Here is a 13,671-nt window from a genome sequence, read left to right as displayed (position 1 = left end):
CTTTGTGACAAGGCGATGGCTGTTGCCAGAAGGATGCTAGGCTGCATAGAGAGGGGTATAACCAGAAGAAAGGAGGTGTTGATACCCCTCTACAAGTCGTTAGTGAGGCTCCACTTGGAGTATTGTGTTCAGTTTTGGAGGCCATATTTTGCTAAAAATGTAAAAAGACTGAAAGTGGTGCAAAGAAAAGCTACAAAAATGGTATGGGATTTGCATTGCAAACCGTATAAGACTTGCCAATCTGAACATGTATACCTTGGAGGAAAGGAGAAACAGGGGTGACATGATACAAACGTTCAAATATTTAAAAGGTATTAATCTACAAACAAACCTTTTCTGGAGAAAAGAAGAAGGTAGAACTAGAGGACTTGAATTGAGGTTGAAGGGGGGCAGACTCATGAATAATGTCAGGAAGTATTTTTTCATGGAAAGGGTGGTAGATATGTGGAATTCCCTTCTGTGGGAGCTGGTTGAGATGAAAATGGTAATGGAATTCAAACATGCATGGAATAAACACAAATGAATCCTGTTCAGAAGGAATGGATCTATGGAATTTTAGCGGACACTGGGTGGCAACGCCGCTAATTGGGAAACAAAACCAGTGCTGGGCAGACTTCTACAGTCTACGTCCTGATTGAAACTGAATAGATATGGATGGGCTAGAGTGTAAATTTAAGGGGCTTCGACGTTAGCTTCAGAACTTTTAGTACAAGAACAGTGCTGGGCAGACTTCTTCGGTTCGCGCCCTGAGAATGGTAAGGACAAATGAAAATTGGGTATACATAGAAAGTATCACATACCGTGTAAAATAAGTTTATCTTATTGGGCAGACTGGATGGGCCATTCAGGTCTTTATATGCCATAATTTACTATGTTACTGTGTTAGAGAACACTAGCGAGCTGTGCCATACAAGCACCTGTGCATTAGAACTCAGCAAGTATTCGATAGCTAAGCAGTATAAAAACTGACTCATAACCAAAAATCTCCAGTCGCTAAATAATCTAAAGAATATAAAGAACAATTTAAAGAGGACAAAACCCAAGCCCCAGAAACAAGGAATAGAAAAACTATGTACAAACAATCAAGCTGAAGAGAGAAAAAGGGTGGGTTCTGGACCAATCCTTTGGGACTAAAGGAAAGAAAATTATCAGATAAGAACTAATTTTCCTTCTATTATGTCACCAAAGGACCAGTCCAGACTAAAGGGATGTTTTTCTTCTAAAAAAATTCCATTACAACCTGATTCCTTTATAAAGTCTTTATTTTATCGTTCAAATTTAGGCCCCTATAAGTAAGCAAAATTCCACAGTGTAAGACTGGGTTTTCAAACCAGTCCTCAAGGCACACCCAGTCAGTTAGTGTTTTCAGGATACCCCTACTGAATACAATGGGGATATACTGAAAACCAACTGGCTGGGTGTGCTCCAAGGACTGGGCTGAAAACCTGCAACTGTTTTCCAAACTCTAGCATACTAAAATGTCACAATTCAAAGGCTTCAGGTAGAAGCAAAACTAATATCAAAGGGAGCTCAACACATAACTTGACAGCTTTATTAGAACTGCTTAGAAAAGTGTGCCTGTAGGACATAGCACATCATTATTCATGTGTCATTGGATGCACTGGCTCCACTTCATATTTTAAGTTTACTCTGCTGTCTTTAGACTCTAGCCACTTAAGCAAACTGCACTGAAACTATCAAGCATGACTCCAAATTAATAATTTCTGGAAGCATGAACTTTTCCCTTGATTTCTTTCCATAGGCCTCCAGGTGAGTGCTACTCAACACAAAGCCATTCACGGTTTTCAATAAAAGGTTTCACAAAGGAAGGTCATGACTTTTATAAAACTAACTTACTTGTGACCCATTTCATGTGCAATGGTAAATGCCAGATTCAGACCACTGTCTTCTGCAATAGTACACTTTCTTTTCTCGCTGCACATACCATTTAAATATGCGATGCCTAAAACAAAGCAAGCACAGTTAATCACTACAGTGTAGATTCCATACATGGCCCCAAAGTCAGATGCCAGGATGATCTGTGCTAAGATAGTGTGTAAAGAGTGCTCTGCACGGAACGATCTTTACAGATTACTAGTTTAGCATGCATTTCGCAAGAGTATTTATGCCTGCCAAAAGCTGGTGTACATGTTTGTACCTAACAGATGACAAGCACATAAATGGCATTATTCTATAACATTGCGCCTAATTTCTTGGAATGCTCCTGGCCCACTCATGTCATGAAATTTAAGTGAGCATGTTATAGAATAAGGCATAGAGCAGAGACAAGAATAAGTCCCGACTGCCAATTAAGTGCCTGTTAACACCAAGAATTGATTGTTATTTCCTAATTGGCTCATAATTTACACACAGATCTCTAAGCACCCATAATTGTGCACCCAACTTTAAGCGAACCATACAGAATCCAGTGATATGCTAATCTACAGTTTAATGTTAATGGAAACAATCAAGTTTAACACTGGAGAGCAATGCTACAATAAAACTAAAAAGCTGCATTCATATGTAAAATCTAGGTTTTGCAACCACCAAACATAAGTTTGTTTAGGATCTAGTGGGATCCAGATTTGTAAATCTGTATATTATATCTTAAGACTGTAGCAGTCATTGAGATGTGTAATTATGTTGGATAACAAGCATTAAAGAGCACAAATTATATTGGTTCTACATTTATTAAACTGAATTAGCCTCATTTGTCCAGTGTTTTAATTGAGAATTTCAAGGATTATATAGGTAATCAATAGAAGTAAAATAAAACATAGAAAAGAAAATAAGATGATTGTCACGGACTCAGGGAAACGTGAGCTCTTGGGCCGCTGCTGACAAACCTTCCAACCAGGGCTGGACTGAAGAGGCAGGACTAGAACAGACCAGAAGTGCAATAAGCACACAGGCAGGAACAAATCAGAAGTGCAATAAGCACACAAGCAAGACAAAGAAATAGCACTTGACTAGGCAGGAACAGGGTACACAGGAACAGAGCTTGACTAGACAAGAACAAGGTACACACAAACAGAGCTTGGCTAGGTAGGAACAGGGTACACCTGAGCAGAACCAAGTAAAGCTACAAGAAAGGCACTCAAACGGGCCGCAAGGCCGAACAGGAACTCATGCACACCGGAACCCTCTCATACGGGCTGCAAGGCTGAACTGGAACCCAAGCACAAAGGCAGAAGGCAAAAGAGAAGGCACGTACACACAGGCAGAGGCAAACACAAGAAGGCTGAATATGTACAAGCAGCAAAGCTGCACTGGACCCCACAGAAACACAAGGGCTAAAGGCAAGCACAAGCAAATAAATAAGGACCTAGACAGAACTCAAGGCAGAACAAACGAAGCGGAACACGAGGCAAGGCAGACTAGACAGAACACTAGCCTAGGCAGAATACAAGGCAAGACAGACTAGACAGAACACTAGACAAGGAAGACTAGGCAGAACACTAGGCAAGGCAGACTAGACAGAACACTAGGCAAGGCCACACAGCCACTCAAATGAAAAAGGGAGGCCACACAGGCACACTAGAAAAAAAAAAAAGAAACAAGGCAGAAGTGCCTACACAGGCTAGGAAACAAGGCAGAAGTGCTATACAAGCACACCAACAAGAAGTGCTACACAAGCACACCACCAATAAACAAGGCAGAAATGCTACATAATCACACCAACAAGGAACAAAGCAGAAGTGCTACAAGCACACAGGAAAACCTGGAGACCTTTGGCATTACAAAGGCCCTGACTTTCCTTATGAAGGCCTTCACTAATGATATCATGAATACAGGAAAGAGGCTTGAAACACTCTGAACACCAGAGTGAGGCTTGAAGCACACAGAATACCAGAGAGAGGCTTGAAACACAGAAGTGCTAGTAGAGGCAACAATGCAAAGACAAAACAGACTGGAGCCACCTCTGAAGCTGACCACCGGAAGACAAGGTGAGTCCGAAAGTGGGGTCATGACCACAGTCGTGACAATGATACCTTTTTTATTGGACTAACAATACATTTTTTTTGATTACCTCTCAAAGGTAACCCTTCTTCAGGTCAGAGATAAGCAAATGTTGATAAACAGTATATATGAGCAAAACATCAAAGCATTCCAATGACAGTCTCACGGGAAGAGGGTGGGGTAGATAAGGTGAAATTTAACATAGGACTCTGCCATCTAATCTCACTTCCCACCCATTCTCAGATGATGATGGATGGGCCCCTGGCCCATGATCCTTTTCCTATCTCTGATCTGAAACATAAGGCCCCTTGGACCCAAAATCATTCCTTAATACCCCAATCCAAAAGACTCAGGCCCTTGAGACTGGCTTTGGAGTATTTTTATCTATTTTATTTATTGGGAGTTATTGACCACCTTTAAGAAGAGTTTCATTTATATACTCTATTATCATATTTTGCTCATTTTGGGCCAGATTCTATATTAGGCAACTAAAAAATCTGCACGGTAAACATTGCCAGTTAAGCATATTCTATAAGCGGCACCTAGATTTAGGTGCAGTATATAGAATACACTTAGTTGATATCCCTGCACCTAAAACTATGTGCTTTCATTTACATCAATAAAAATATGGCTTAAATCCTTGTACCCACCTCTTCAATGTCGCCTTCGGCACCTAACCACTACACCTCTACTCAGGAAATCTAGACTGCCCCAACTTGACATTTCGTTAATTAAATTGTAAGCTCCTTTGAGCAGGGACCGTCCTTCTTTGTTAATTTGTACAGCGCTGCGTAACCCTAGTAGCGCTCTAGAAATGTTAAGTAGTAGTAGTAGTAGTAGTAGTACGTGTACTGGGACATATTCTATAACTATGAGCGTAAATTTTGGAATGCCCACAAAATGCCCATAATCACGCCCCTTTTGAACTGTGCACGTTAGAATTTAGGCGCAGTTCGTTACAGAATACACTTTGAGAATTGTGCACATAAACTTTAATTATTGCCAATTAGTGTTCATTATTGCTTGTTAGGTGCTGTTATCAATGCTGGTTAGCTTGTCAAGCCAATTAAGTTATGCGCATTGTTATGGAATACGCTTAAATTTCAGCGTGGAACACTAGGCATGCTATATAGAATCTGGTAGATTGTTTTGACCTGAGGAAGTAGGTAATGGCCTTTGAAAGCTAGTCAAAAAATGTAGTTCATTAAAAAAAGGAATCTTGCAAGTCTGAAAGCTATCGAAATGGTGTATATATTCAGGTACAGTAGGTATTTTATCAATCAGTGAGAATTCTGCAGCCTCCCCCTACATCACTCACACTATCTTCCCCTCTGTCTTTATTACCCCTTGTTGCCCTTATATTCCTACTATATCTTATTGTATATATATATATATATATATATATAAAATTAAGGAGCAAGGCCACACCGTGTCAAGGTAGAGCAAAGCCCGACGTGCAGACATGAAGTCAGGTCCTATGTGCCGAGATGGAGAAAGGCCCGAAGTGCAGTGCAAGTTCCAATGTGCCGAGACGGAGCAAGGCTTGCCATGCCGTGACAGGTGCAAGGCCCGACAGGCAGAGACAGCAGAAGCTCCAACGTGCTGAGCCGGGGGAAGGCCAGAGGTACCAGGACAGAAGTCATCTCCATGAAACCAGAGAAAAGAAGGGCCGAAATCCCCTATAGCCAGACCCAATGACCAGAGGCAGGGCAACGCTCGACATCTGGAGCTGGAGCTAGGTTCGATGTACTTCCAAAGACGGAAGCAGACTCAATGCCCAGAGATGGAGCAGGACTCAATAACCAGAGATGTAACCAGGCTGAACCACCGACGGTGGAGTAAAGCTTCGTACCCAGCGGGGGAGCTATGCCCAACAACCAGAGACTGAGAGATGCCCAACACCAGAAATAAGTCAAGGCCGACAGCCCAAGACTGGCACGGACAACAGTAGATGCACGGCAAAGCTCCACTACCAGAAATAAGACTGGCAGGAAGAGGCAGACAAGGCCAACGTCCAGGGATGGAGTAAGACCCGACCTCCAGTGGCGGAGGGAACAGCGACATGCCAAGATGTAGAAAACCTCAACCACCTGCAATGAGGGCCGGTCAACCACCTCCAAGGCACATGTGATGCCAGTGTATGGTGGAACTATATACTTCCCAGTCTCAGAAGAGGAAGGTCCCACAAAGCCCCTGTCCAACGTCTGCAATGGGACGGTGTCCGACAATCATGTGGAGAGAAAGGCAGAGGTAGGCCAAACCCATACTTGTAGGCCTATATCAGGAGAAAGCGTCACAGCTCCCAATGAAACAGGGAACCAGCCCACCCTTGTAAGAAAGAGAAACAGTTACGTCGAGATTGGAAAGAATTGCAGCCAAAGGCAGAACATTTATGCCAGGATGCTACCTCAAGAGAGGGAATGATGCACGTTCCAGCCCCCATGGAGCAATGGCAGGAAGCAATAAAGTCAGGTCGCCATGGAACCGAAAAAGAGGGGCTAGACCTCAACCTCCAGACAATAAACCAAGCTGCAAAAACAGAGGAAGGCCACCTCCACTACTGCCCAGGAGGCACCGTCCGCCCCCCCCCCCCCCAACAGACAAACAGAGGGTGCCACCAGACTGGAACCATCCGGAGAGAGGAACGAACGCCCCCCAAGGTGGGAAGAGGCGCTCAGAACATTGCCTCCAAGTAGCCACCCAGAAGCCAACCAGTCACAGAGCTGCGAAGATGCTGGACTGAGCCAGAAGACAGCCCAGCCGATTCAGCCAATTCAGTAGAACAAGGCCAACGGCAGGCGCAAAGCCCTTAACCCACTTTGTGTGCCCCAGGTTCCCAGGCCAGCACTACAGTACAAGGAAAGTGGGACCCTACCTCAACGCAAGCAGCGTCCTCGGGCTGCGCGGGGTCCCGTCAACATGCACACTCGACTGGCACTGCCCTCAGCCATGTGTGTGTAGTTCTTCTCTGGGTTTGTTCAGAGAGCAGTGGTTGCAGGCTCCTTAATTGCTTTGCTTCCACCCACCTGTGTCTGCTCTCCCTCTGCCTGGCTTCCCTTGCTTCTCCCCTATTGGTCTTCCGGTTCCATCTTCCCCTGCTCTTGTCCTATGGCTGTGCTCCTTCTCCCTGCTGGTTCCTGCTGATGTCAGACACCAGCACTTTATCAGCTGAGCTCTTCCTGGACTCCATGCTTCGGCTTCTATTTTGGTAGGTGTTACTTGCTCAGTAGTTTGCTTGTTATCTACTTGTCCCTTGTTGCTGACTTTGCCTGTACCTGGATCACTCTCTTGCCTGCTGCCTGCCTATTGACTTTACCTGTGCCTGGATTACTCTCTTGCCTGCTGTCTGCCTACAGACTTTGCCTGTACCTGGATTACTCTCTTGACCTGCTGCCTGCCTACTGACTTTGCCTGTGCCTGGATTACCCCCCTGCCTGCTGCTTGCCTGTTGGCATTGCCTGTACCTGGATCACTCTCTTGTCTGCTGCCTGCCTATTGACATTGCCTGTACCTGGATCACTCTCTTGTTTGCTGCCTGCCTGGCTGATACGTTCACCACCACGCTTCCAGCTCCGTTGCATAAGTCCTGCAGGCCACCCGCACCTAGGGGCTCAACCTCTGGGGAATGGCGGTCAGTGCAGGTGAAACACTATGCCAAGCAGAACCTGGTCCGAGTACCAGGTTCAGAAGCGCTCTACTTGGTACAAGAACTCACAAGTCTGACAGACAGCAGCAGGGGACAGCCCCAATCCCCAGCCAATCTTTCTAGCAGGGGTGCTGTGGCACACCAGAGGCAGAAAGGAAAGTCCAGCTAGATGTACACGCCAGAAACAGGGAACCGCTTCAGAGAAGGTCGGGCGAAGGAAGACTTGAGTGAGCCAGCCCAAAAACGGAATGAAGGACTAAGAAACCCCAAAAGGCACAAAAGGAAATACCCAAGAGGGTAACCCCTTAAGGGCATCCGTGCTGAACAGGGGCTCTAAAGAACCCCACAGAGACCCAAGAGCCCCTATAAGTTCCAGATGAACTGCAGAGGACAACCAACCACCCAGGGGCATGAACCTGCCAAGGAACAGGGTTCAACAACCACCCTCAGGACGTCAAAGAATGCCAACCTCCCCCACCCCCAAGAGCTCCAGGGCTGCCAGAACCCAGGACCTTCCTAGGGATGTGAGGTGAGCCCACTGTGGAGTGGTCAGGTGGCCTGTGCCAAAACTGACCGAAGGGTCAAAGGCAGAAACCAACAGCCCCTACCGTACTCCAATGCTGAAACATCTGAGAAAAAGAAGCTTGGTAAGAAGAGAAACAAACTTCAAGAAGAAACCAGGGAGCCGCAGTGTAGACCAGCAGGGAGGTTGTGGAGAAAGGAAACCAACCAGAGCCGTGGCCACTCGCATGTGGCATCTGCTTGCCTTAATAAAGCATAACTTATTTTAATCAGTTGGCCGACCAAGAACAAAAGCCATGAAAAAAGTCATGCCAAGCCCGGTCCACGCAGAGAACAACACTATGCTGCACCTGAGGACCTCCAGGCACAATATCCTTCGATGCCAGAGTACCATGTCCTATGGAGACCCTCTCTCTAGCAGCGAGATTGGCTGGCCCTGGTTTATTTATTTTTTTAACAAAAAAAAAAGCAGAGGAAGGCAACCGCCAGAAAAAAAAGCGTGGGAACAGGGAGCCGAGATTGCTCCACTGTAACAGCTAGGTCAGACCTGGAAACCGCAGCCAAGAGGAGAAAAGGCAAAAAACCTTGCTGCATCAACTCCCCATGGGCCGCAGAAGGCAGTAGGAGACCAGACTCGGTGGTAAGACTTTGGCCAGGTGATAGAGATATGCGCTCCATTCAAGATGGCAGACTGAGCACGCAACTATAGCGGGGCCCGCAATCGCCGCCAAAGAGCAACAGGGGAAGGCCACCGGACCGAAACCCAGAAAACCGGCGGTACTCACCCGGAGGGGAAGCCAGACAATGTGGGTACAGGAAAAATTAGCATGCAGCAGCAGTAGAAAGGTCCACAGCGAGAGAGGCAGAGCTAGCAAAGAATAGGAGTACAGACACATCAGCTAGAATAGAGAACAAACCTCAAAGGAACGATGAAGCCGACAGAGGGAGCAGAGGCAGATTCACAGAAAGAATGGTGCTTCTGGTTATGTTTTCTTTCTTTTCTTTTTTTTTTTGTAGAGGCAGGAGAATAAATTCCTAACACAGGTTCAACAGACGACTGATAAGGTACATCGGAAACATTAAAGAATCCAAAATCTCAGCCTCAGTACATTTGTAAAATATGTAAAGAATTGAACACATCCCAACCTTGACAATTTAATTCTCCTTTCCACAATCAAACATATAAATGGCAAGTGACCGACTCACCTGCAAATGCGCAGTAAAGACTTCCCTCTCTGTTCCGCCCTCGCGTCAAGACGTGATGACGTCAGAGGGCAGAACAGAGAGGGAACCGGAGTCAGACTGTCAGACACTGCCGCTGCCGCTTGGAAACGAACATCGAGCGCACCAACCTCCACCCTCCCCCCAACCCCGCCGCCGCTCCCGCAGCCCTCCGTATCGGGCCCTCTGCACTGTCCTGATAGCGCCTCTCACCTCCGCGTGGAAGCGCTGCAGGCAGCAGCAGAGATCTGCTGCTGCCTGCAGCGCTTTCACACAGAGGTGAGAGGCGCTGTCAGGTCAGTGCAGGGGGCCCGGCATGGAGGGGGGAGGGAGTGGCAGCGAGGAGGGTAGCTGGAAATCTTGCCCATTTTAATGGGCTTAACTGCTAGTCTATCTATAATGGGCCTTTGTGTATATTTATAAAATAAACAACTAGATGTCTTTTTGCCCTTCATACATAGGCAACATTTTATAAAATTACTTACATAGTATTGGGGGGGAAAAAGTATGAACCCCAAGTTGGTGAAATACAAGTTCTTACCATGATACCCTTCTTTAACTCAAACCAGTCTTTTCTCATACAGTAAAAAGTGTATACCATATATACTCATGTATAAGCCGAGGGCAGTTTTGGGAGTAAAAATGGCCAAAACTGATGTGAACCTTGTATAAGTCGAGGCTCCCTTCCTGCCTACAGGCTGACTGAATTTTGGTTTCCGCATCAAAACCAACCTCAAATCTGGGTTTCAGCCAAAACTTCCTGTACATGTCAGCAGAAACTGAAACTGTAGCCCTGCCCCCATTCCCCCCCCCCCCCAACAGAAAGCCCATTCCTCCAATCGGGCCACCTACCAGCTCTGCCCCCCCCCCCCCCTGTAGGTCCTCCCCTGGCCTACCTTTTGACAGCCCTGGTAGTCTAGTGGCCTCTTAGGAACAGGAGCATCCTGAATTGCTCCTGCCCCAAGTAGCTGCGTTGTGAAAATGGCAGCCCCAACTTCCCGCTGCAGCCTGTGAAACTGCCGTGCGAGGTTGTGGCTGCCATTTTGGAACTGAGAATGGCATTTTCACAATGCATGTCCACAGCAGAAGCAGGAAAACATCCTCTATGAAGATGCAAATAAAGAAGCCAAAGCAGAGGATGACACAATGACCAATCCCCCAGGGAGATGTAGGTCAAAGCAAATTTATTCAAGCAGCAAAACAAGAAGACCCGACACGCGCCATGTTTCGGCGTATGCAGCCGCCTGCTCAAGGGGTCAATATACATAACTTAAAATACTGAGATAACAGAGTAAAGCCTGCTGCTGTAGCAAAGCCAATAAAAATAGTTGCCTCCACAGGACTGCGATGTGGAGAGTAACACACTGTGGACAATTCACAGGTCAGCATATATTGACCCCTGAGGCTGGCAGCTGCATCCGCCAAAACACAGCCCGTGTTGGGTCTTCTCATTTTGGTGCTTAAATAAATCTGCTTTGAACTCCATCTCCCTGGTGGATTGGTCATTGTGTCATCCTCTACTCCTGCTTTTGGCTTTTTTATTTTCACAATGCAGCCAGCAGGGTCTGTAGCAATTCAGGATGCTCCTGCCCCAAAGAGGCCAGTAGACCACCAGGGCTTTTAAAAAGTAGGCTAGGGGAGGGCCTACGGAGGGAGGGGAGGAACAGGTTTTCTGTTGGGGGGGAGGCTGGCTCAGGGAGATGGGCTTGCAGCAGCGGCGGGGTCACAGTTTTGGTTCTGGCCAAAACGAAGTGGAGGATTTCAGCAGCAGGTTCAGTTTCACACAGAACCAAAACCACTGATTTCAGCTGGCCTTTACTCCAGCCCTCCCTCCCTCACCTGGTTAAGCACCCTGCCTCTCAAACCCCCTGCCCCCCCCCCCAAAGTTTACCATAAAATCTTTCTCTCTCTCTTTTTAGAGGTTGCCAACAGCAGTAACAGGGATACACATACGCTGCCTGCAGCCTGACCTGGAGCCTTTTCTCTGATACATCCCGTCCCTTCTGATGCAGCTTCCTGTTTCTTCTTGGGTGGGATGCATCAGAGAAAAGGTTCCAGGGCAGGCTGCAGGCAGCATGTGTGTATCGCTGTTGCTGCTTGCAGCAAGCTCGAGAGAGAGAGAGAGAGAGAGAGAGATTTTAAGGTACACTAAGGGGTGGGGGGAGGGAAGATGGGGGAGGTAAAGAAAGAAAGGGTATGCTGGACCACAGATGGGAAGGGAAAGTTGAGAGAGAGGGGAGATGCCAAACAGTGGTTAGGGGGAAGAACAGAAGGAAACACCTGCCTGTCCATGACAAATGACCTATGGATAAGATGACCCTATTTTAACAAATTTATATGAGTATATGCACTGGGTATTCTTAAAGTCAGTTTCTTATATATGAATATAAGTAAAAATCAGAAACTCCAATTTTAACTCAAAATTTAAATATACAAACAATGAATAGATTAAATACCGAGGATTATCGATTAGAAGCAACTCGACAGTTATCTGATTCTAACTATTATCATGACCTGAATCGAGATCCGGGACCTGATTTTCAACAGATAATTTATAATGTCTTGCATGCTTCCGCTGAGGCAGGAGTTATATCGAATAAGGAATATCGATATCTATTTAAACCACACCCTCGTACACCGTTTATTTACTTTCTTCCGAAAATTCACAAGACTTTAATCCATCCTCCAGGTCGCCCGATTGTTTCCGGCTGTGAATCTCTTAATGAGCCTCTCTCACAATACTTGGATTTTTATTTACAGCCAAAAGTACATCAAACGCCTTCTTACCTTAGAGATTCTTCTCATCTGCTACAAATTTTACAAGAGACTCAACCTTTGACTGGTCCAGTTATTCTAGTATCTCTAGATGTTATATCATTGTACACTAGCATTGCTCATCTAGAAGCTTGTGCTTTGGTGAACTGGCATCTTCAACAATTGGAGATCTCTTCAGAAAAAATAGCTTTATTGAACAGCTTAACGGAAATTATCATCATGGCATTGCGATGGGCGCAACTGTGGCGCCCACCATTGCCTGTTTATATATTGCAGCATTTGAGCAGAAATATCTCTATCCATCTGAATATGCTTCTAAAATTTTACTATGGAAGCGTTATATTGATGACGTTTTCCTGATTTGGAAGGGATCTTTGAATGAATTGCAGCACTGCTTACAATACTTGAATTCAGTAGATCCTTATATTAAGTTTGATTTTGTAATAGGTGATCAATCCATTAACCTTTTGGACATTTTGATTCATATTCAGGAAAACAAATTTGTGACAGGAGTATTTCGGAAGAAGACTGATTCAAATACTTTATTACACTATCACAGCTTCCATCCAGCTGCTTCCAAGCATGGGATCCCTATAGGACAATTTCTACGCATGAAAAAACTTTTTACATCTAAAGAACACTTTAATGAGTCAGCGATGGATCTGTACAGTAGGTTTAAGACTCGAGCATACCCTAGTAAGGTGATTAAGAGAGCTTTTAAACGAGCAACCAATGCAGATCGCCAATGGTTGTTGAATCCACCTTTAAAAGTATCTGATAATAAAAATGACCGGCTGGTATGTGTACTGCCTCACTCTCGTCAGACATTTATGATTAAGAAAATTATCACTAAATACTGGGGCATGTTAGCTGAACATGGCTTTGACCAACTACCTATGTTTGCTTACACACGTGATCGCAACCTGAGTGAAATATTTTCTTTCACTAAACCATTTTCACGAAGTTACATTAATTTTGGTTTGGGTGAACATAAAAGTTGTGGTAAATGTGTATACTGCCAGCACACCTGGCAAACCTCTGAGGTAGTGAATCCCAAGACAGGCAAAGCATTTTATCTTAAGAGCTACACAGATTGTAATTCTTCACGAGTGGTGTATGGTATAGTGTGCCCCTGCACCAAGTGGTACATAGGGCACACTAAAAGAAGAATTAAATTAAGGATTGCAGAACATTTAAGTAATCTGAGAACCAATAAACCTGAAGCTCCACTTGTGGATCATTGGCTACAGTTTCATCATACGCTTACAGATTTAAAATTTGTGGTGCTCTTTCAGCTTAGTTTGCCTCTGGGGGGAGATGCCTCACGTATTTTGCTTAGAAAAGAACAGGAATTTATTTTTCGCTGGCAAACAGTGACCCCTAGTGGTCTAAATCGAGAAATCGAGTGGCAGGCATTTGCTTAGCTGCAGTTTTCCCGCGCTAGGCTATCAGCTGATCTTTATTACTTCCTTTCATAAACTGCGCATATGTGGGCGTTTTTGTTTCACAGGCTAAGACCAATTTGGAGAAGTTTTCCTTCTGAAGTT

The 13,671-nt window shown here is 45.3% G+C and overlaps 1 protein-coding gene across 1 annotated transcript in view; it reads right to left on the bottom strand.

Moving 5' to 3' along the window:
- The window catches only part of ADAMTS19 (ADAM metallopeptidase with thrombospondin type 1 motif 19), a 269,857-nt gene that overhangs the window by 159,497 nt on the left and 96,689 nt on the right, over nt 1-13,671 (bottom strand). The window contains exon 8 of the mRNA XM_030192330.1: nt 1,858-1,963. Within this exon, the coding sequence (XP_030048190.1) occupies nt 1,858-1,963 (106 nt within the window). The remainder of the gene's footprint in view (nt 1-1,857; nt 1,964-13,671) is intronic.

The sequence above is a fragment of the Microcaecilia unicolor genome, chromosome 2 (assembly GCF_901765095.1).
Source record: "Microcaecilia unicolor chromosome 2, aMicUni1.1, whole genome shotgun sequence".
Lineage (NCBI taxonomy): Eukaryota > Metazoa > Chordata > Amphibia > Gymnophiona > Siphonopidae > Microcaecilia > Microcaecilia unicolor.
This window is presented reverse-complemented; position numbering and strand designations above follow the sequence as displayed.